Here is a 21,069-nt window from a genome sequence, read left to right on the forward strand (position 1 = left end):
ACACGATAAAAGATAGATGGTGTTGTACGTGTAAACATGGCAGCGTTGTAGGTGGAGCTGAGCAGGAACAAGTGCTTATGTGTAAACACAGTGAAGGTCCTTTAAATTGATGTTGTGACTGAAATTCTTGACTCATTCACTACTTCCTGCTCTGTTTAGTAGTTATATGTAGAGGATTATACACAGGAGAGGGGATTTGGTGACGGCTGATATCTAACCTATTTATTCCTGTTTAGTGAATGAAGTGCATGTGTTCTCTGAGGAAAAACACGATAAAGTAAAAAATTAATGATCAACTTCCTTGACCTCTTTCCTTGTGCATATGAGACTGTTGTGAAATCTTTGCCTGAGAGCGGTGCTAAGTTTAGCCCGAGTCAGTGGTGAGAAAACACAACCTTAAGGACTGAAGCTGTCTTGTGCCTGGTTAATGGATGGGTTGAAGTTGAGGCCGAAAGGTTTAAAGCCAACTTTATTTATTTTTTCCCTTTTTTCTTTTTTTTTTTTCTTCATTTTTACACACGTCTGTAAAGTGCACACTGTTACTCCTCTCACAAGTGGTTTGCTGGTTTGGAAATGTTCATTGTTTTCCCTTGAGAGATCTTCCTCTGTAGGTCATTAGCAAAAGCAGTTGTTTTCATTTTGCTGCTGCTTGCCTTGCACTCTGGTCATTGACTTTTCTTCTTTTTCATGACAAAATAGACACACAGACGTTTGTTTTTGTTTTTGTTTTTTTCCTGTCATATTGCATTGTTTTCTTCAGTTCTTCTCTTGCTTGCTGGCCACTGTTCCTAACGCATCATTTTCTCTCATGGTCACTGCTTTTTACCCATCTATAATTCACACAGGATGAGACAGTTTTCTCTTCGAACATTAACAGCTTGAATCTACATTGGTTCGTATACACTACTGATCAAAAGTTTGGAACGAATCTGAACGTGCTAAAATATTTAAATAAGCATGAAGGGAAGAGAAAGGATCTTATTTTCATGTTCATTATTTAACCTTGAAGTATTGAAGCACATCAATTGTGAGATCGGTCCATCTGTCAGTCAAGGTAGAGGAAATGTGTCTAGGAAAGTGTGAGATTTGAACAAGAAAAGTTTTATTTCCAAACTACTTGTTTTAATAAAACACCAGTTTGCTGGTATTGTTATAATGAAATCACCACCAAAGTAATGCTAATTGTCAGTCCTATTGTAGGACGCTAGACTGTAACATACAGGAAGTGCACATTAATATTAAACTAATTTAACTTGAAGTCATTTTCAAGAAGCTTGTCTTTACGGCAAAATTATATTCAGTAAATATCAGAATTTCTCAGCAGTGTCACATTGCAGTTCATTTAATGACTTAAGGAAAACTGCAAAATTTTGACTCCAAACCTTTGAGCCTTGGTGTATACAACAGCTTCATTTCACTGGTATTATTGTTCTGAACTACTGAAGTACTGTGCAAACGTCTCAACTCATTTATTTTTATTTTGTTTCCAATGAGCCAAAGTGTCTTGTCATTTTTGTTTTGTTTTTTTTTAAATATATTTTATTTTTAAATAATCTTGAGCAATAGGTCTCCAGGCTTTCTAAATGGCTCCGTTTGACATTGGCCAGTACTTGTATCTGATTGTTTTACAGAGGATTTGTTTTCCTCCAAAGAAGAGATTTGAATGTCCTTCAAGAACTATTAATGAAGACTACTTACGGAAAGCCTGACTAAGGGTTCCGGCTGTGTTTGGGGAAAAATGGCAAATACTGACTTAAAAACTAGTTAGATTTGTACAAAACTATTTGTTATGTTTGTACATCTCAATAAATCGCTGCACCTTTTTCCCGTTTTCCTAGCCCAACATAAAGAAATGAAGACTGACTTGAGACTTTTGCACAGCACAGTAGATACTCCCATTATTCCCCTTTTATTGTGTACCTTACTATTTGATAAAGAAATTGCGACTCTTAGGTGGTTTATTGAAAAAAGATATATTAAGCCACATTAACAAATGCTTGTGTTTTCTGTGTGATTTTTTTTTTTTTTTTTTCTTTTTCTATTAATTTTTAAATTTTTATTTTATTTTATTTTTTTATTGATTTTTTTTCCTCTTTGTGTTTGCTGCTACTAACCCTGGATTGGATTTGCTGGACTGGACTTGCTTCTTCATCTGGTCTGGTGTGGTTGTGCTCCCCTGTGGTTTGCATTGCCCTATGCACCTCTGCCCTTTTGGTGTTCGGCAGGCATCGGTAAACTGTCCACTGCCGATGGTAAAGCTTTTGCAGACCCCGAGGTGCTACGGCGACTGACGTCATCTGTGAGTTGTGCCCTGGACGAGGCCGCAGCCGCCCTCACCCGGATGAGAGCTGAAAACACACTCAATGCCGGCCAAGCAGACAAGTATGTATCTCGCTCACACCATCAACTCACTGCTTCATAAACAATACCTATGAGCATGCGTGTGTGTCTCTTTGCTGCCTGGAAGTAATTGTGTTGTTGTGAGGGGTGCGTGTGTTCACCTGCCACAGTGGCAGTAATTGTAGCAGTCTGGTTATTTTCAGCCGTAGTTTAGCAGAGGCGTGTTCGGATGGGGATGTCAACGCCGTGCGCAAATTGCTGGATGAGGGCCGGAGCGTCAATGAGCACACGGAGGAAGGGGAGAGCTTGCTGTGTCTCGCCTGCTCGGCTGGCTATTATGAACTTGCACAGGTATGGAAGAGGTTAGATTGGTGTCCAGATTAAGTTCCTGCTAAATACTTAAGGGGCTGTATTCCTTTGACAAGCCTATGAATATATATTTACGTTTTTTTTTTCTTCTTCTGTTTTCTATTCTTAGGTTTTGTTGGCTATGCATGCCAATGTGGAGGACAGGGGCATCAAGGGGGATATAACACCACTCATGGCTGCTGCCAGTGGAGGTTATGTGGACATTGTCAAACTACTACTTGTCCATGGGGCAGATGTCAATGCCCAGTCCTCTACTGGTAAGACTACTTTAACTTCTCTATTTATAAACCATTTAATGTGACTTCAAAACACACGGTATAATCTCACTTCTGTCTTTCAGGCAACACAGCTTTGACGTATGCATGTGCCGGTGGCTTCGTGGATGTGGTGAAGGTGCTGCTCAAAGAGGGTGCTAACATTGAGGACCACAACGAGAACGGACACACACCTCTCATGGAGGCAGCCAGTGCTGGCCACGTAGAAGTGGCCAGGGTACTATTGGAGTATGGCGCTGGCATCAACACACACTCCAATGAGTTCAAGGAGAGTGCTCTCACACTTGCGTGCTACAAAGGTCAGTACTTAAGTATGGAACTTGTATCCCTAGGTTAGTTTTTATGTTGAGGGTTTATTTTTAGAAAGGAATAAATGCGCATTGTCCTTTTACTTTTTTTTAGTTGTTATGCAATTTAGCGCCCTCTTTACAAAGACTTGGGCTAATACTGTTGTAAAATAAAGCTACTCTATAAATTCAGCTGGTTATTTTATTTTTCATTTTAATGAAATGTTTTTTTTAAAAGAAGTCTACATCCTAAGATCAGTAAAATTGGCGTACTTGCAGTCGACTCTGAACTGATCTAACTTGTTACTTTCCCCCAGTGGCAGGCTACTCCCATAACCTTGTCCAAAGGCCTGTAAAAGATTAATTACATTGATTTTGTTTGTCCTCTGCAGGTCACTTGGATATGGTGCGTTTTCTCTTGGAGGCCGGAGCAGACCAGGAACACAAAACGGATGAGATGCACACGGCACTGATGGAGGCCTGCATGGTAAGCATCTGACCTAAAACCTCACTTCACATTTCACACCCCAAACCACTTGTTATGACTTTGTATTTGTAACTATAAGCAGACAGTGCATACGTTGAAGTAATCGGCATGGTCAAGAATGAATTGCTTTATATATCTTAGACTCCCTTTTGTGTCTCAGTACAGCTCAAACAAAATAAACTTTAATATTAAATTAAAAAAAAAAAAAAAAAAATCAGAAACATAACAGCGGGTCTTATTCAGTGTCCAAACCCAACAGAGTTCTGCTAATGGTTGGGTACTCGCATGGTTAAGTGGGAGAAAAGTGGACTGAAAGAAGATTGTAATAATTTACACCATCTCCCCTGTGCTAATTGGTTTTTATCTTGTTTGCAGATCAGTCGTGCTAAATAATTGTGGAAGGGGTGTGCAGTTTTCTGTAAACATTAATTGTGCTATTGTCGATGGAAATGTACAGCAATGTTTTAGATGCCTCTTCCATCAGTCTGCTAAAATGTCACTTCTTTCTCGTTTTAAACACTTTTTCAAATTGATGGTTTAAATTCATGTAGCTTGACTAGAAATTGATACGTGTATTTATTCAGGTGCTTATCTCTATATTCTCTGTGTGTCTCGCTGTCCCAGGATGGCCATGTGGAGGTGGCACGGCTGCTGTTGGACAGCGGCGCGCAAGTCAACATGCCAGCTGATTCCTTTGAGTCGCCCCTTACCCTGGCAGCTTGTGGAGGACATGTGGAGCTGGCAGCCTTGCTTATAGAGAGAGGAGCCAACTTGGAGGAGGTATGCAAAGAGACACTTTAAAAACAAAATGGAAAAAAATTGTATAGCTGTAGATACATTTGCTGTGAAGATATACTATAAATGCTCCAAACCAAAAAGTGTCAGTCCTTTTAAACAAAAGTGTTTGCTTCCAAAATTGGAAAACGGCTAATTTTTCACTGTTATTTAAAATGTAAATGACAACATTGATGTAACTGGCTAAATGCAGTTGGATGACAATTTCTATCCACATAAACACAAGTCAGGGTTGTGTCCGTGTAACCTGCGAGTCATTTTCACCCTTATGTTTTCTTATCTGATGATGCTTCTGTTTGTGTCCAGGTTAATGATGAGGGCTACACTCCCCTGATGGAGGCAGCCAGAGAAGGCCATGAGGAGATGGTAGCACTGCTGCTGGCTCAAGGTAGCAGCATTTGTTCTTGCATCTCTGAAACACCATAAATTAAAAAAAAAAAAACAACTAACAATTTTGACATGATCACAGTCCGTTATCATTATGTTTTCCCATTTTAGTAGCTGAATATAACAAAACTGCTCTTGCTCTGTCGTCTAGGTGCTAACATCAATGCCCAGACAGAGGAAACCCAGGAGACCGCTTTGACCCTAGCATGTTGTGGAGGCTTTTTAGAAGTGGCTGACTTCCTCATTAAGGCAGGGGCAGACATTGAGCTGGGCTGCTCTACCCCGCTAATGGAAGCTGCACAAGAAGGCCATCTGGAATTGGTGAAGTACCTACTGGCTGCAGGTGGGCAAGGAAGAAGATGCAGCAATGGTAGAAAGAAAAGACACATCAAAAATGTCTTAGACTCTTGAGCTCACACTCCTGTAACTTTTTCTCGTTCAGGAGCAAACGTTCATGCCACGACGGCAACTGGCGATACAGCACTGACGTATGCGTGTGAGAACGGACACACTGATGTGGCAGACGTGCTACTGCAGGCTGGAGCCAATTTGGTACGCCATACTCTTAAATCCTCTTAGTCACTTATGATTTGCCCTGCTTTAAAAAAAATGTATTTACATTGGTTCAAGTGACAGCGGGGCAAGAAAAGATGTGTAAAAGTTTTTTGTGTGTAAATGTATATTGATTGAACTGAGCATCTTCTATTGTGTGAAGCAAGACCTTTACCTTGTAGAACCTGCACCTGCAGCAGCAGTTTTCAAGATGAATACAGATTATAGCCATTTTGTTTAACTTCTGTGTTGAACTCAACAAATCCACTTCATCTTTTTCCTTTAGGAGCATGAGTCTGAAGGGGGACGGACGCCCTTAATGAAGGCAGCGAGGGCAGGGCATCTCTGTACAGTGCAGTTTCTTATCAGCAAAGGTGCGTAACTGAGTAGCTCTTGGATTTAAATACAGGTATTTGAGGGGGAAAAAATGCATATCTAACCTGTAGAGTCAGAGAATTGCCTCTCTTGAAAGGGGAAGTAGATCGTTTATATGGGAGGGTTTTGTTTTGTTTGTTTGTTTTTTTTTCTGCACATCTGTCACTTAAACTATGATTAATTGAAGTGAATAAATTATTTCATTGCATGAAGGGATGAGAAGTTTGAAATTTCACCTGAAAATTGTTTTTTCCACCATTACGCTTAAAGTGGAAGACCAGCATTTGTTATTGTGTCCAGGTTAATGATGAACCACATTATTGAATATCTGGCTGTAGATATGCATTATCATTACTCTTATAATATATGCATTTGTCTTTGTCTGTGTTAGGTGCTAATGTGAACAGAGCCACTGCCAATAATGATCACACGGTGGTTTCTCTGGCCTGTGCTGGAGGACATTTGGCTGTGGTGGAGCTGCTGCTGGCGCATGGGGCGGATCCTACTCACAGACTCAAAGTAATGCACCCAGTCTGGATTAACACCAGCTGCTTTAATAACGATTATGCTCATTTGCATGTGTTTAATGATAATGCTGATAGAGAAAAACATGCCATGTTTTGTCTTTGTAGGATGGCTCAACCATGTTGATAGAAGCTGCTAAGGGTGGCCACACCAATGTGGTTTCCTACCTGTTGGATTACCCCAACAACATCCTGTCTGTCCCAGCCCCGGACCTCTCCCAACTCACTCCCCCATCGCAAGATGCCTCTCAGGTATATTGCAGCAACATGATACCCCCCCCCCCCTTTTTTTTTTTCTTTTTTAACTAACATTCTTGCAAGCATGGCTGTTTTCTTTCTTTTTTCCATTGCTTTAACACAACATATCCTCTGTCATAACAGGTTCCTCGTGTCCCATTCCAAGCTCTCGCCATGGTAGTGCCCCCTCAGGAGCCAGACAGAACCCCATCAAACATCGCTACGCCCCCTCCTGTCTCTAGTAAAGGTAAACTGTGCTAGGGGCCCGCTCGGTATACTTAAAAGGTTCTACTTACAAAGTGCACACTTCACTGAGCTGTAGATATATTTATTTTGCCATCTTTAAATCTCAACATCTTTGATGTGTTTTGTTCAAATTCAGGCGTGTCCAAACAGAGACAAGCAGCCCTTCAGCCCGGTGTCCCCAGCTCTGTTGGCCGGGGACCTGAAGCAGAGCCTCTGCCACCCTTCCACTTGTGCCAGCCCCTAGAGTGCATTGTGGAGGAGACGGAGGGAAAGCTGAATGAACTGGGCCAGAGAATTAGCGCTATTGAGAAAGCCCAGCTAGAGTCGCTAGAACTCATTCAGGGGGAGCCGCTCACCAAAGACAAGATTGAGGAGCTGAAGAAGAGCCGAGAGGAGCAGGTATAATCCATCATCCACTTAAGATCTGGTCTCATTTTGATCTTAAGTTAGGTAGCCTTTAACTTGTAAGCTAATTGACCCTTCAGTGCTCTCCCCCCCCCCCCCCGTATGCATAGCAACATATCACAAGTTAGTCAAACAAGGATGTGACTCTTCCTTAGGTTCAGAAGAAAAAGAAAATCTTGAAGGAGCTGCAGAAGGTGGAGCGTCAGCTGCAGCTGAAAACACAGCAACAGTTCACCAAAGAGTACATGGAGGCAAAGGGCTTAGAGCAGCAGGAGGCTGGACAGAGCCAGGGTCCAGGCCCGGGGCCTGGATGTGCATCGTCTGTTCCAGTGCCTCTTCTCACCACACCGGGTGCACAAGTACACAGTGGCTCTGACAAGGACGAGGAGACAAGCAAAGATGGGGAACAGGAAGAGCCGGAGGATGACGTCGAAGAGGTGAATTTTTTGTACTTGTTTTCTTTGTTTGAATAATGTTTGTTCCCTAGCACTGTCCTAACAGATCCGAGAGACTTAATATGCTCTCTGTATTCTTTCAGGAAGAGGAAGATGATGATGAAGAGGGCTCAGAGGAAGAACCAGATGGAGAAGAGGATGATTACCCCAAGCTTCCTCAGGTGGACACAATCATGGGTCACAGGGATGTGTCGCAGTCACGACAGCAGCCGCCTCTTCCCCCTTCGCCACAGACCCAGCCCCAGCCGCCTCCTCCCCCTCTTCAGGCAGCCTTCGTTCCTATCCAACCTCTGCCAGACTACAACCCTGCAGACTACCCAGGAAGTACTAGTCCAGAGCTGCAGAGGGTACTAGTAGGGCAGCAGATGTTGGGGCAGCAGCAGGGTCAGCAGCTGGCTGGGTTAAGCCCAGGAATGATACCTCAACAGGCTCCAGATGGGCTCTTGGTAGCTACACCTGCACAGACGCTCACAGACACACTGGACGACATCATGGCAGGCAAGTACTCAGAAGTTTAACTGTTGGGTGTGAGATGCGAGACTGTACTCTACAAAGTTTTTTTTTTTTTTCCTTTTTTTGGGGGTGGTGCTTACATTTGTTTTTGTTTCTTTCTTGCAGCTGTGAGCAGCCGCGTGCCCATGCTGAACACTACATCTTCACCCACACCCCTTTCCCAGCCGCCCACACAGACGCCCGCAAACATCGCCTCTCCCCCTTCAGTCCTACCCCTTTACCCTTCTGTTGACATAGACGCACATGTAAGCCAGTTTGACATGACAGTATACATATTCTGATAATCCAAGTTAATACATTTATGTAAAAAGTAATATGCCCTGTTAAGAGAGAGTGTTTTCTTCACAGACGGAGAGTAATCATGATACGGCCCTGACGCTGGCGTGTGCAGGAGGACACGAGGAGCTTGTGTCTGTCCTCATTTCACGGGGAGCCAACATTGAGCACCGGGATAAAAAAGGTATCTTAGAAAGATGATTACAGTCTTCTGATAGTATGGCAGTCTGGAGGGTTAGAGTTTAATTTTAATTCAAAATAGTTTCATTTAACAAAGGACTCATTATTTCTGTTCTCTACAGGCTTTACGCCGCTGATCCTGGCTGCCACTGCTGGCCATGTAGGCGTGGTTGAGGTACTCCTGGACAAAGGGGGTGATATTGAGGCTCAATCAGAGAGAACCAAAGACACACCCCTCTCCCTGGCCTGCTCTGGGGGACGCCAGGAGGTATAAAACTGTTTCAGTTTACTCTCACAGTCATGACATTCCTATACTCCTGCCGCTAACACCATTATCATCCATGTTGGTAAGGTTGTTGAGTTGCTGCTGCTGCGGGGAGCCAATAAGGAACACCGCAATGTCTCAGACTACACGCCTCTCAGCCTGGCTGCCTCTGGGGGTTATGTCAACATCATCAAAATACTCCTCAATGCTGGTGCCGAGATTAACTCCAGGTGAGCAACAACTGATACCATACATGTAGCATTTTCTCTGTTTTACGCGTCTTTTCTAAAGACTCTATTTCACTCTTTTCAGGACTGGCAGTAAGCTGGGAATCTCTCCTTTGATGCTGGCAGCTATGAACGGTCATGTGCCAGCAGTGAAGCTGTTGCTGGATATGGGTTCAGACATCAATGCCCAGATTGAGACCAACAGAAACACAGCTCTGACCCTAGCCTGCTTTCAGGGGCGGGCTGAGGTCGTCAGTCTGCTGCTAGATCGCAAGGCCAACGTAGAGCATCGTGCTAAGGTGAAGACTCGTGATCACATATAGCAGGACTCTGCTGCCACATTCAGAAAGTCAAATATCTCAGGGAGGTTTCTGAGTCGAGTGCACTGTGACGTATCTGCAGGGACACCTTAATAAGAGCTGGTTGAATTAGCTTAATAATAAGGGAAGTTATTTAGTGCTTCCTTCATTGCCTTCTTTAGCAAAATGAACATGGTTTAAGAATGGAAATGAGACAAAAGAAATCATCTATTTTACTTCATTTACAGATGATCTAAAGGCAGAGTTGAGGAACTAGGAGTAGATGGAACAAAAATCAACCATCACAAGCATTTCACCATTTATGTTCCTGTTTGTTTAAAATCTGAGCAATGAAGTGACATTTTTCTTTGTATGTAAAATGGATTAAACAATCCAATAAGAATAGACTGATTAAACTATTTGGGATGACTTTTTGGTCCCATTTCAGGACCTGAGTTTCATCATAGCAGACTCAGTCCCGGCACCACTACACGTTTCTTTTGCTAAATCCTTAAATTTTTCTTTTCCTTATTCTATGATGTTTGTAAAATAGTAAAAAATAATTACAAAAGAAGGTGGGAAGTAATTTTTTGGGACTGGTTGACCCACTAATTATCTTCACCATGGTTGAGCTAGGATTTACTTACTACACTTATATCCATCCTTTTACAGAGCTTGACATAATGGTGTGTGCTGACTACACAACCTGTTTATTATACAACCTTAAGCCCCCTAACTTCTCCCACTGACTCTGTGTCATGTATGAATTATTGGACGATACAAACACAATTTTTATCCTTTCGGGTTACCCTCTTGGCCTTCTTAATGACTAAGTGATCGGTTTAAACAGACTGGTCTTACCCCGCTGATGGAGGCAGCATCAGGAGGTTATGCAGAGGTGGGCCGAGTGCTGCTGGACAAAGGCGCGGACGTCAACGCTCCCCCTGTTCCTTCATCCAGAGACACTGCTCTCACCATTGCTGCCGACAAGGGCCACTACAAGTTCTGTGAGCTGCTCATCAACAGGTGAGGACTGTTTTGAGTTAAATCTCACTGTGATTCATCATTTAAGGGAATTGGGTTGAATGCAAGTTTATTTCTTAGTGAAGCAGATGTTTTAAGCCACACTCTTTCTGGGTTGTTTTTTTTTTTTTTTGTTTTTTTTTTGCTTTTAAAAACCAGATGCTTGCCATAAATTGTGTTCCGTCTTCTAACCTCATTAGCAAGGTGGCTTTCATTAACTGATGAAGGCAACAATTCTGTCTTATTTCAGAGGTGCGCATATTGACGTACGAAACAAGAAAGGGAACACGCCCCTCTGGCTGGCAGCGAACGGTGGTCATTTTGACGTGGTCCAGCTCCTGGTGCACGCCAGTGCTGATGTAGATGCTGCTGACAACCGAAAGATCACCCCGCTCATGGCTGCTTTTCGTAAGGTGCGCAGTTGAAGAAGACCTAAGAACGTTGCTTTGTTCTGCTGAACTTTAGGACGACTGCAGTTACTAATTCTTTACTTAAAATTTCAGGGTCACGTGAAGGTGGTGCAGTATCTTGTGAAGGAGGTCAACCAGTTCCCGTCAGATATTGAGTGCATGAGATATATCGCCACCATTGCTGACAAGGTAGGTATTGTTTGCATTTCAGTCAGTAGTCACCTACAGAACCTTTAGAGGAATATGCAGAGCTAAAACTCCAAATGTGACCCTGCAGGAGCTGCTGAAGAAGTGTCACCAGTGCATGGAGACCATTGTCAAAGCTAAAGACCAGCAGGCCGCCGAGGCCAACAAGAACGCTACGATTCTCCTCAAGGAGTTAGACTTGGAGAAGGTAATTTCAGTCACATGTGATAGTGTTTTAGGAAGTAAAAGCATTTTGAATAAAAGGCATAGATAAAAAGAGATTTTATGACTCTTGCAGTCTCGAGAGGAGAGCAAGAAGCAGGCTCTGGCTGCCAAGCGTGAGAAGAGGAAGGAGAAACGCAAGAAGAAGAAGGAGGAGCAGAAGAGGAAACAGGAGGAAGAGGAGGGGCAGAAAACCAAGGAGGAGACATTTGAGATGCAGGAGCAGAAGGAGGATTCGGCTGAAGGTATTGTTTCATTGAAACTTTTAACTCAGAAGTATTTTCATGACTTGGATACATTTTAACTAGAATCTTGTGGCCCGATTCTTCCTAATGCCTGAATTTTACCCCTCGCCTTCCTCAGAAGCAGAGGTTCCAATTGAACCTCCAAGTGCAACTACCACCACCACCATTGGTATATCTGCCACCTCCACCACTTTCACTACAGCTTTTAGTAAGAAGCGAGCGAGTGTGGCCACTACCCCAAGCACCAATCGGAAGAACAAAAAGAACAAGACCAAGGATTCGGTGCCCAATGAACCCATCATATTGCAAGATCCGCAGGTGAGCACTACTCTTTTTAATCTGCCCTGTTTTCATCTCCAGCTTATCCTAAAGATTGAAGAGGGGGAAATGACAAAATGTATGCATTTCTTAACAGGTTGCACTAGCACAGCACAAAGCTGACAAGAACAAGATCCACGGCGAGCCACGGGGTGGGGGTGGGGGAGTGACAGGCGGCAACAGTGATTCTGACCCCTTGGATAGCACAGACTGTGCCAGTGAGAGCAGCAGCAGTGGGAGCAAGAGTCAGGAGCTCAACTACCTCCCTGACCTCACCTCCTCCGGCACCTCCTCCTCCTCTTCCTCGTCGTCCTCTTCTTCCTCTGCCCCCTCCTCAGGAGCAGTCCAGGCCCTCCTGTCCGGCCCAGAGAAGAGACACAGTTCCCAGACGCAGAGTGACGGCAAAGTGGAAAACAAAGTCACAGTCTCCATCTCAAAACCAACGCAAAAGTGAGTCTCTGATCGAGCGGGCACGTTTGTTGTTTGACATGTACTTTTGTGTGTAACTTTGGATCTTTAGACATAACAACTACTACTTTGTTGCGTCCTATCATGTCTGTAAGCAAACAGTCTGTCTGGTTCCAGAGCTGCAGATGCAAGCGACTCCACCACCAACTCCCTGCCCTCCCCGTTCAAGACCATGGCTCTTCCTGTCACCTCACCCAACAGTAAGCTCAGCCTCACGAGTCCAAAGAGAGGCCAGAAAAGAGAAGAAGGTTGGAAGGAGGTCGTCAGAAGGTCAGTTTATGAGTTTGACTCGACGTGTGCAAATTATCAACAGCAATACTTACTTTTTTGTTCTCCCCACTGTCAAATTTTACTTTTTTTTTTAAATTATATTATTATGTATACATCTTAAGGCAAGGCATTGCTTGCACACAAAGCCAATGATTGCATGTTTTTTGATTGAATTAAGAGACAGCTATAGTACAAACATTAATATCATCATTTCACGTGTTCTTTTGAAGATCAAAGAAGCTTTCTGTACCAGCGTCCGTTGTGTCTCGGATCATGGGTCGAGGAGGCTGCAACATAACAGCCATCCAGGATGTGACAGGAGCTCACATTGACGTGGACAAGCAGAAGGACAAGAATGGAGAGAGGATGATCACTATAAGGTAAAAGCAGCACTCTCTGCTGGACTACAAAGCCATTACAGCTAAATTATATCAGATGGACTGGTATATGAAGCCTGCTTTTTTTTTTTTTCTTTTTATTTTGGCGGGGGGGGGGGTGATGACAAAATACAGATCTGACATTTAATGTGCGAAATATGCAGATTTTCTTTTGCTAGTATTTTCCTCAAAATACTCCCAGTTCACAAAGCGGAGGTGGAAGAGTGAGATATCATATAAGGAGTCTTTGCAAGACATTGCGTTTTTTCAGAATAAAGGCAAGAAGCATATTTTGGGATTGAACGTATGCAAAGCTTGCCTGTATACCTCTACATAGCCTGCAAAACAGCTTTGCCTCTATTGCTACATATGAACATCCATGTTATTTTGAAAGTATGGGTCAGCCTCTTTAATAGATTTACTGCTCTTTATTCAAATCATGGATGCTTAAGGCTGAAATGAAAATGAGTGATTAAAATGACTTACGAAATTGCGGCGAGCTATACTATATTCAGTGTGTAGAGGGAAAATGAGCACATCTAGAAACTTTACTTCCTCTTTGGTGTAGTTTTGCAGCTTAATGTTGTGTATTGAGCTTTTCTGGGTTTGGTGTTTTGTATGAGGTGCAGAACCTAGAGCTACAGTTGGTGGGCAGTTATTTGGCAAAATAATAAATGACATATTTTTAGAACCTTTTTTGCCTTTTTTTTTTTTTTTTTTTTTTTTTTTTTAAGGACATATTTTTGAATAAGCATATTCTGGTGTTTGGTTTCAGAGGAGGCACGGAGTCTACAAGGCATGCAGTCCAGCTGATCAATGCTCTGATCCAGGACCCGGCCAAAGAGCTTGAGGATCTGATTCCCCGGATTCACATCAGAGCACCGGGCTCGAAAACGACCTCAGCTTCCTTCCCCAGTACCACGGGGGCCACCAGTGGTTCAACCACTGGGCCAAAGGCTCTAAGCTCATTGCCCACGTCAACGGGCGTCTCGTTCCAGCCTCCCTCATCCTCGTCTTCATCCTCTTCTCAGGCTGGGGGAAAGATCGGGAAAGGGCTGTCGTCAAACGTCAGGCAGCCTTTCCCAGTGTCCCTGTCCCTGGCATACACCCACCCTCAGCTGGCGCTCCTGGCTGCTCAGACCATGCACCAGATCAGGCACCCTCGTCTACCCATGGCGCAGTTTGGTGGCACCTTCTCTCCTGCTGCTAGCACCTGGGGACCCTTCCCCGTGCGCCCTGTGAGTCCCGGCAGTGCTAACAGCTCCCCCAAACACAGCGGAGGATCCAGTAACACAGGACCACAGGCCAGACCCAACTCGAATCACAGTGAACACAGCAGCACCGCAAGCTCAGGAGTCCCAGTCACGACCACCAATACCGCCACCACCAGTGCTCCCAACACATCCGCTGCTATAGCTACACCTCTTACGCCTAACCCTACTCCATATAATCCCCAACAGAGTGTCGCTACGCCTTCCTCTGTCAGAAAACAGCTCTTTGCCCCAGACCCCAAGCCTGCCGGTGTCACACCTGTTTCTGTTTCGTTGCCTTCCAGTGGCAGTAGTACAGTACGAGGCACCGGCTCTCCCGCACATCACAGTTCCACTACAACTACGGCAAATGCTCCTCAGCAGCCAGTGGGACCCATTTCACAGCCCCCCATCCAGCCAGTTAAAACAGAGCCCAGTGCTGCTCCCCCTGCTGGAAAAGACAAGTCATCTCTGCCCGTAGAGAGCCAGCCCGCTGCTGTCAGCGAGAGCGGCAACTCTGTGAGTTTCGTGGCCCCTGCCATGTCCTTAGCTCCAAAGCCAGAACCCCGCCAGCAGTTACCTCCCCCTCCCTCCTCTGTACCATCCACAGATGTTCCACAGCCTCACCTCAACCCACAGCCCAGTTCTCACCTACCCACAGCACCTGCTGCTGTTTTCTCGCACAACGTCGCGCACCCCAACAACACAGTACCCCACTTCTCAGCACCTGCGCCCAGAGTCTCCCATCGTATGCAGCCACCAGGGCCTTATTATTCCCTTTCTGAGCAGCAGCAGCAAACACAGCAGCAACAACAGTCTGTGTTTGTACCCTTCAGCACTCACCAAGAAGTCCCAAAACAAACCCAAAACCCAACTTCCCAGCCAACAAGTTTGCCTCCACAAGCTCAGACCCAAGCTCAAGCCCAGATCCCAGGCTCCCTTCAGGTCTCTGGTAATCTTGGAATGATGAACGGTTCTCAAATGCAGCATGTCGCCAGTGCAGGCAAGCCTCAGCAGATGCACGCCAACCTCAGTCATACAGGTCTCTTCAGTTTCAGCAGCATCTTTGATAACAGCAACCAGGTACGCGTAAATAAATCTTCACAACTACAACTTTACTTGACCGTGCATTTACTTTGGTAAGGGCACCATTCAGCTGGATTGTGATAGTAATCAGTTGTGCTTGCCTTTGCAGGTGGGAAACAATCCAGTGTGGGGTGCATGCCATTTGCCTACTCGATCACCCCCAGAGCAGTCTTTCTCGGCTCAGCAAGCGTACATGAGCATGGGCCAGATGGAGAATATGATGCCCCCACCTCCTCCAGACAGCTCAAAAGCCCCTGGCTACCGTTCCACCACCCAGAGGATGGTCAACAGCCCCATCGGTATGGCTGCATTTTTATTTAATTCCTGTTCTTTGGGTTTAATAATCAAAATAATTATCAGAATAATTTCAGGAGAAATAAAGAAGGTGGTGATTACAGTACACATGCAACCGGATGTGGTGAATCTATGTTGACATGTAAGGTCTTATTTATATTTAGTACTGTAAAGCTGACAGTCTCCTTCTATTGTCTGTGTCCTTAGCGTTGCCTAACTTTGCCACCGGGATCTCTGGCAGTGCTGTTTTTCTACCTGGTCATACAGCTGGCACACCCTCATTCAGCAGACAGCACTTTTCCCCCCACCCATGGAGTGCATCCACATCAGGTACCAGGCTCACAGACTGCTTCTCTTTAATTATTTTACATTTTAGGCCTTAAATGTACCCCTGACCCCTTTTATAATCCCTTTAACATTAATTTAATATTAGAGAGTTTAATAGCATTTATCCATGCTTGTTTAAAAAAAAATAAAAAATCAGTCTCTTAAAAATTGTTTGGAAGTGCTCTAACCTAGGCTTTGTCTTTTCCCACCAGGTGAATCTCCTGTCCCACCTCCCTCCACGGTGTCCTCCTCTGCCCTTTCCACCTCAGCGGTTGCTTCACCTCCTCAGCCTAAGCCAGGCAGCTCCTCGCAACAGGACCGGAAGGTTCCCCCACCCATCGGCACAGAGCGGTTGGCCAGGATCAGACAGACGGGGTCTGTAAACCCACCTCTGCTCACAACCAGCTACACGGCATCAGTTGGACAGGGAGGCATTTGGTCATTCGGGGTTGGCAGTGGTTCAGGTAAGAGCAAATTGGGCCCGTGTGAGAGTTGAACACAGCCATATACAGAAATGGGTTCTCAGTAACTTTGGCGTCCAGCGATAAAACCGCCTTGTGTTGTTTTTGTACAGAGGCCATGTCTGGTTGGTCCCAGCCCTTGATGAACAGCCACATGATGCACCCGCAGATGCACGCGGAGCAATCGGCCTTCTCTCAGCACCAGCCCATGGAGCAGGACGACACGGGCATCGCAAACCCTGCTAACAACTACCACCAGCCGCAGCATTTGCCCAACAGTTACATGGATTTCCCAAAGGTAACTCGGAGTAACAGCTCTGACGGACTTTCAATGCCCATTTGTCTGTCTACTTGTGTTTTACCGGCTATCTGTGTCCATTTTGTCCAGGGGATGCCAATGTCTATGTATGGAGGAACCATGCTGCCCCCTCATCCTACCATGGCAGAAGGCCCAGGGGGGCCGATGTACAATGGTTTGCACGCTGGTCACGCTGGTGACCCTGCATGGAGCCCCATCATTAAAGTGGTCCCAAACAATGCAGATAACTCTGACCCACAACAGCAGGTAAAGTTGGCCTTTATTAAAATCAGACTTGCGACACTTGTGCAGATTTATGCAGTTTTATAAGGAGCAGCATTTGACTAATAACCCCCCTGACCTTTCTCCTCTCTCCTTCAGGTGTGGACCGGTACCTGGGCACCTCATGTGGGCAATGTGCACCTGAACCATGTCAATTAGACGGCATCCTACAGCAATCAAACACACACAGCATGACCCACAGTGCAAACATGTAATACCAACTGACCGATACGACCGAATAAGACGACGAAAAAATTAACGCGTAAACTTTTAAACTTTAGTAGAGACCTGAAATGCAGAGTAAAGGTTGAAGAATTGGAAGTTCTCTTTGACGCCATTCTTTGATGTGCCTATCTAACGAGGAAAGAGGAAATTGGGCCAGAGCTGTTATCAGTGTCCCAATGATGCAAACACACACAAACGCGCGATCACCTGTTCAACAGGATCCATTCTCTGCGTAGTTTAGCGATTTTTGACTTTAAACCCGCGTACACCGTTCTTGGGCTGCGGGGTGGGGGGGGTGGGGGGCTCAACATGAAGTAGCTATTTAAACTTGGCCCAGAACTAGATGATGATTACCTGAAGAGCGAAATCAGAACCTTTTAGAGTGGTAAATACATGTATAATTGTTTACATACTAAAAAGGGTTAAAATGAGAGTAAATTTCATGTCGTATAGTGGCTCTACTTTATGTAGCCTGTATTAATGTGAAATATTTACCTTAATATTCAATAAAAAGATTGAAAAATATTTGTGCTGAAGCTTTTTTGTTTATCTTTGATGTATATGACTCCTGAGTCTTCAGTCAAGTTTTGGGGGGTGTTTTTATCCACTAGATTTTTATTTTTTATTCCTCTTTGGGCTCAAGCTTCCTGACTGCATGATTTCTTAGGCAGATATTAAAGTATTTCATTCTAAGTGCTTCACTGAGGGGGGGGGAAAGTGATTTCATGTTTGAGAATCAATGAAGGTTGTACAATACTGCCACTCAGTGGTAAGAGTGGGGTTTATTTTGTGAAAAATTGAGAGCTATGTGAAACTCCCAATATGCCGCGTAGCTTTCCTCCCTATAGCAAACAATTTGTGATTTTAAAATAAAATGTGGCACCTGAAGATTCGTTTAGATTTAATGTGTAGCTGTTTCATTGATGCATTGTACAGCACATAAGGAATGTGCCACTGGAAAGTGAAACCTCACATTCAGGAAAATTAGAATGTCCAGCAGTTGCTACAAATATTTATTAGGCCACTTTTTTTTTTTTTTTTAAATATGGGATTCAATTTCAAGTAATTACAAGTCATGAGATTTTTATTATTAAAATGGAACCATCCTGCTGTGTATACAGAACCTCAATCTTGATTGTTTGTGGTAAGTATCCAGTTACATCACTGGACAGTAAATGACCTAAATTGAATTTAACATCCGCTGAACTTTATTCTAAAACAAATCTGACTTTTTAATTTCTGTTCAAGTTAAAAACTGCACATTTAACACACCTGCAAATAGGTGGGGGGAGAGTTTAGCTTTGAGTTGAAAGTTGTGCATTGAGAAGCTGCAATAAAGTGTACTCTAAAGTAAAAAGAAAAAGCGCAATTATATCTAAAGAAAAAGCACTTACTGCGCACTATCAGATATTGGATCATAATATTGCAGACACATATCATAACATTGCTGCAGCTGGGTATGATTTTAAATACTTGTATACTAAAATACTTGAATATCTGCACTAAGAGGCCGTGGTCAGTGTTTAGTCTAATTTATATTTCAGTTTTATATTTCTGAAGTGAAAGATTGATGAATTTGTCCAAGGCATTCCTCTCTAACCAAGGTTTCCAGCAGGTAACCAGCATTCACATTCTTTTTTTCATTTTTATTTATTTATTTAAAATATTTGGACCTTTATTGTGAAGCCGTGGAAAATTTTAACCGGAAATGTAGTTCTTGGGATTTCCTGGTTGTCATACCCAAGGTAAGCATGGCGGCAGCAGCAACACCCGGAGTTGCAGAGCAAACACCCGGAGCAGCTCCGCGGGGAGCTGTGCCGTTTGATTTATCCCAGGCTCCAAACATCGAAGGCTTCAACCCTTTGCCTAAAGTCAAAGATGAGACTTTCAAGGAAAAGTTTGCGAGGAAAACCAAGGAGAACCCATTCGTCCCGATAGGTGAGTTACACAAGCGGAGAAAAGCGCTGCACCGTAAAGTCACAACTGCGGTCTGCTATGTCCTCTACTTCACACAACTATGTTAGCGCTTAAATATAAAACATAAAGGCTTGGGTGAGTGGTGGGCACGACATCAGCTGATAACACAGCAGAGGTGTGTGGCTAGATCAACGTAACCTATGACATATTTCCCAACGATCTGCTTTCGGTACCGGAAATATTGCCGGAGCTGCTCCTCCAGCTGTGCGGCAGCGTCCTCTCAACCCCCGGAGGTCATTGTGGTCATTCTTCATATGTTTTGTAACTCGTGGTCTGCACAATAAAACCTTCAATACATCAAAGCGTATTAAAAGCTGTTTTAAGTGGATAATGTAAAACCGGACAAACATGCTGGGGATATAATTGGACTGTATCTCACATTCTTGTTCATCTGTCAACAGTTATTTACGTAATTCTGTATCTGATATACTACTTACTGTTGCTTCACGAGTGCTTTATTAAAATAGCCTGTGCTGTTTTCTTTCATCGTTACTCCCAAAATCATACATAGTCCATTGATGCCTATGATATTATTGCTGATTCTTGTTTTGTGTTCCCTGAAGCGTTTAAGATTCTAATTTAGAAGCTGTTTACACTGAGGTCATCTGTTGTTGACATCTGTAGCAATAATGCTGTCATTAGAAATGAACAAAACTAATTCGTGGCAGTTCTCCCGTTATTTTACCGTTGACTGCAGCCACCCTGATAACTAAAAAGTGTCTGTGCCAAAGGAAAGTGCAGCTTTTATATCTCCATCACCCCATTCTACTTGATATTAGTTACACTATTCAGCCATGAGTTTTTCCTTGTCTGTGGATCCAGTTAACTGTCCTAATAAACTGGGTTTATAAGCTATAATTTCTTTATTTTCCAGGTTGTTTGGGAACAGCGGGAGCGCTGATTTATGGTCTCCGTGCCTTCCATCAAGGGAAAACCAGACAGTCCCAGCTCTTGATGAGGGGACGCATCTTTGCTCAAGGCTTCACTGTAGTTGCCATTATTGTTGGTGTTTTTGCCACGGCTCTGAAACCCAAGCAGTGAAATGGATCGATCCCACATCTCTGCCATTGTCCATTCAGTGTGTGGAATCGCTGCAGACTCCGGACTTCTTTAAATGAACTGGATAATGTATTGGGTCTTTAACATTCTTCAGACACATATGTGAATGTCAGCATTATTTATTGCTGTTTAAAAACTGAATCACTCACAAAAAATGAATATTTTCGCTTCTTGCTGACAGTGTGGAACAGCAAAGTTGAATCGGCTTGTTACCAGTAAGCAGGCTGGACTTCTTTAACACTACTAAAATTGTGTTGAAGCAAATTGCTGATAAATGTAAATTGTTTTCTTGCTTCTTGCTCATTTGGTGAGCTCGGCTTCAAATGTACCCCCCATACTGTTATTATTATATTCTAATAAAATGTCACATTTGAACCTGGTGTCATATTTAAGATAAAGCACCATATCTTGTGTTTGAGTTTCCTGGTGTGCTAACCTATAAGGTTATATTGACAAACTCAGTGTGGAAATTCCTTGTTAATGACTTGAGTTAGGCCCAAGTCCACCTTAAAACACTCAACAGAATAAAATCCTCCTAAGAAGACCTTCAGGTGTTATGTGTAGTGTAATAGTGTAAATTATACACTTTATAAAGTCACCGCTCAGAATTGTGCTAGCCAAGTTAAGCATGATATGTATAAAACATTATGCTTAAAAGATTTAAAATATCTGTAAATAACCCAAACGTGGTCATAATATTAGCACTGACTTTAGAGCTACCTTAATTATTTGTTGCACATATGGTGCTGGAAACATTCCTCAGAGACTAGAGCAGGTGTGGTCTTCTGATCTGCATT

The 21,069-nt window shown here is 43.7% G+C and overlaps 2 protein-coding genes across 7 annotated transcripts in view; both read left to right on the forward strand.

Annotated features, from left to right (window-relative positions):
• The window catches only part of ankhd1 (ankyrin repeat and KH domain containing 1), a 31,161-nt gene extending 13,400 nt beyond the window's left edge, over positions 1–17,761 (forward strand). The window contains exons 3-39 of one of the 6 annotated variants that reach the window (XM_040015373.1): positions 2,226–2,382; positions 2,529–2,691; positions 2,819–2,966; positions 3,050–3,283; positions 3,664–3,758; positions 4,377–4,538; positions 4,860–4,941; positions 5,092–5,283; positions 5,383–5,492; positions 5,779–5,866; positions 6,259–6,386; positions 6,500–6,643; positions 6,773–6,875; positions 7,011–7,273; positions 7,435–7,716; positions 7,818–8,232; positions 8,353–8,492; positions 8,596–8,707; positions 8,826–8,971; positions 9,056–9,198; positions 9,281–9,494; positions 10,345–10,520; positions 10,768–10,930; positions 11,021–11,116; positions 11,205–11,321; positions 11,412–11,580; positions 11,699–11,898; positions 11,996–12,348; positions 12,484–12,636; positions 12,867–13,016; positions 13,789–15,346; positions 15,459–15,648; positions 15,851–15,973; positions 16,183–16,434; positions 16,545–16,729; positions 16,820–16,996; positions 17,111–17,761. In XM_040015373.1, coding sequence (XP_039871307.1) covers positions 2,226–2,382; positions 2,529–2,691; positions 2,819–2,966; positions 3,050–3,283; positions 3,664–3,758; positions 4,377–4,538; positions 4,860–4,941; positions 5,092–5,283; positions 5,383–5,492; positions 5,779–5,866; positions 6,259–6,386; positions 6,500–6,643; positions 6,773–6,875; positions 7,011–7,273; positions 7,435–7,716; positions 7,818–8,232; positions 8,353–8,492; positions 8,596–8,707; positions 8,826–8,971; positions 9,056–9,198; positions 9,281–9,494; positions 10,345–10,520; positions 10,768–10,930; positions 11,021–11,116; positions 11,205–11,321; positions 11,412–11,580; positions 11,699–11,898; positions 11,996–12,348; positions 12,484–12,636; positions 12,867–13,016; positions 13,789–15,346; positions 15,459–15,648; positions 15,851–15,973; positions 16,183–16,434; positions 16,545–16,729; positions 16,820–16,996; positions 17,111–17,170 — 7,643 coding nt within the window. In that variant the 3' untranslated portion in view covers positions 17,171–17,761. The remainder of the gene's footprint in view (positions 1–2,225; positions 2,383–2,528; positions 2,692–2,818; positions 2,967–3,049; positions 3,284–3,663; positions 3,759–4,376; positions 4,539–4,859; positions 4,942–5,091; positions 5,284–5,382; positions 5,493–5,778; positions 5,867–6,258; positions 6,387–6,499; positions 6,644–6,772; positions 6,876–7,010; positions 7,274–7,434; positions 7,717–7,817; positions 8,233–8,352; positions 8,493–8,595; positions 8,708–8,825; positions 8,972–9,055; positions 9,199–9,280; positions 9,495–10,344; positions 10,521–10,767; positions 10,931–11,020; positions 11,117–11,204; positions 11,322–11,411; positions 11,581–11,698; positions 11,899–11,995; positions 12,349–12,483; positions 12,637–12,866; positions 13,017–13,788; positions 15,347–15,458; positions 15,649–15,850; positions 15,974–16,182; positions 16,435–16,544; positions 16,730–16,819; positions 16,997–17,110) is intronic. The other 5 variants (XM_040015375.1, XM_040015376.1, XM_040015377.1 and 2 more) reach the window with 5 other exon arrangements.
• Positions 17,762–18,949: 1,188 nt separating this feature from the next.
• higd2a (HIG1 hypoxia inducible domain family, member 2A) lies at positions 18,950–20,647 on the forward strand. The gene is made up of 2 exons (XM_040015391.1): positions 18,950–19,174; positions 20,088–20,647. The coding sequence occupies exons 1-2, from the start codon at positions 18,988–18,990 to the stop codon at positions 20,252–20,254; spliced, it is 354 nt and encodes a 117-aa protein (XP_039871325.1). The 5' UTR covers positions 18,950–18,987; the 3' UTR covers positions 20,255–20,647.
• Positions 20,648–21,069: the final 422 nt, after the last annotated feature.

This window comes from Simochromis diagramma, unplaced genomic scaffold, assembly GCF_900408965.1.
Source record: "Simochromis diagramma unplaced genomic scaffold, fSimDia1.1 OVJJ01000685.1, whole genome shotgun sequence".
Classification (NCBI taxonomy): Eukaryota; Metazoa; Chordata; class Actinopteri; order Cichliformes; family Cichlidae; genus Simochromis; species Simochromis diagramma.

Coding starts and splice junctions, on each gene's coding strand:
- higd2a (XM_040015391.1), top strand. CDS start 18,988: ATGGCGGCAGCAGCAACACCCGGAGTTGCAGAGCAAACACCCGGAGCA. Junction 19,175..20,087: donor GAACCCATTCGTCCCGATAG/GTGAGTTACACA, acceptor TTTATTTTCCAG/GTTGTTTGGGAACAGCGGGA.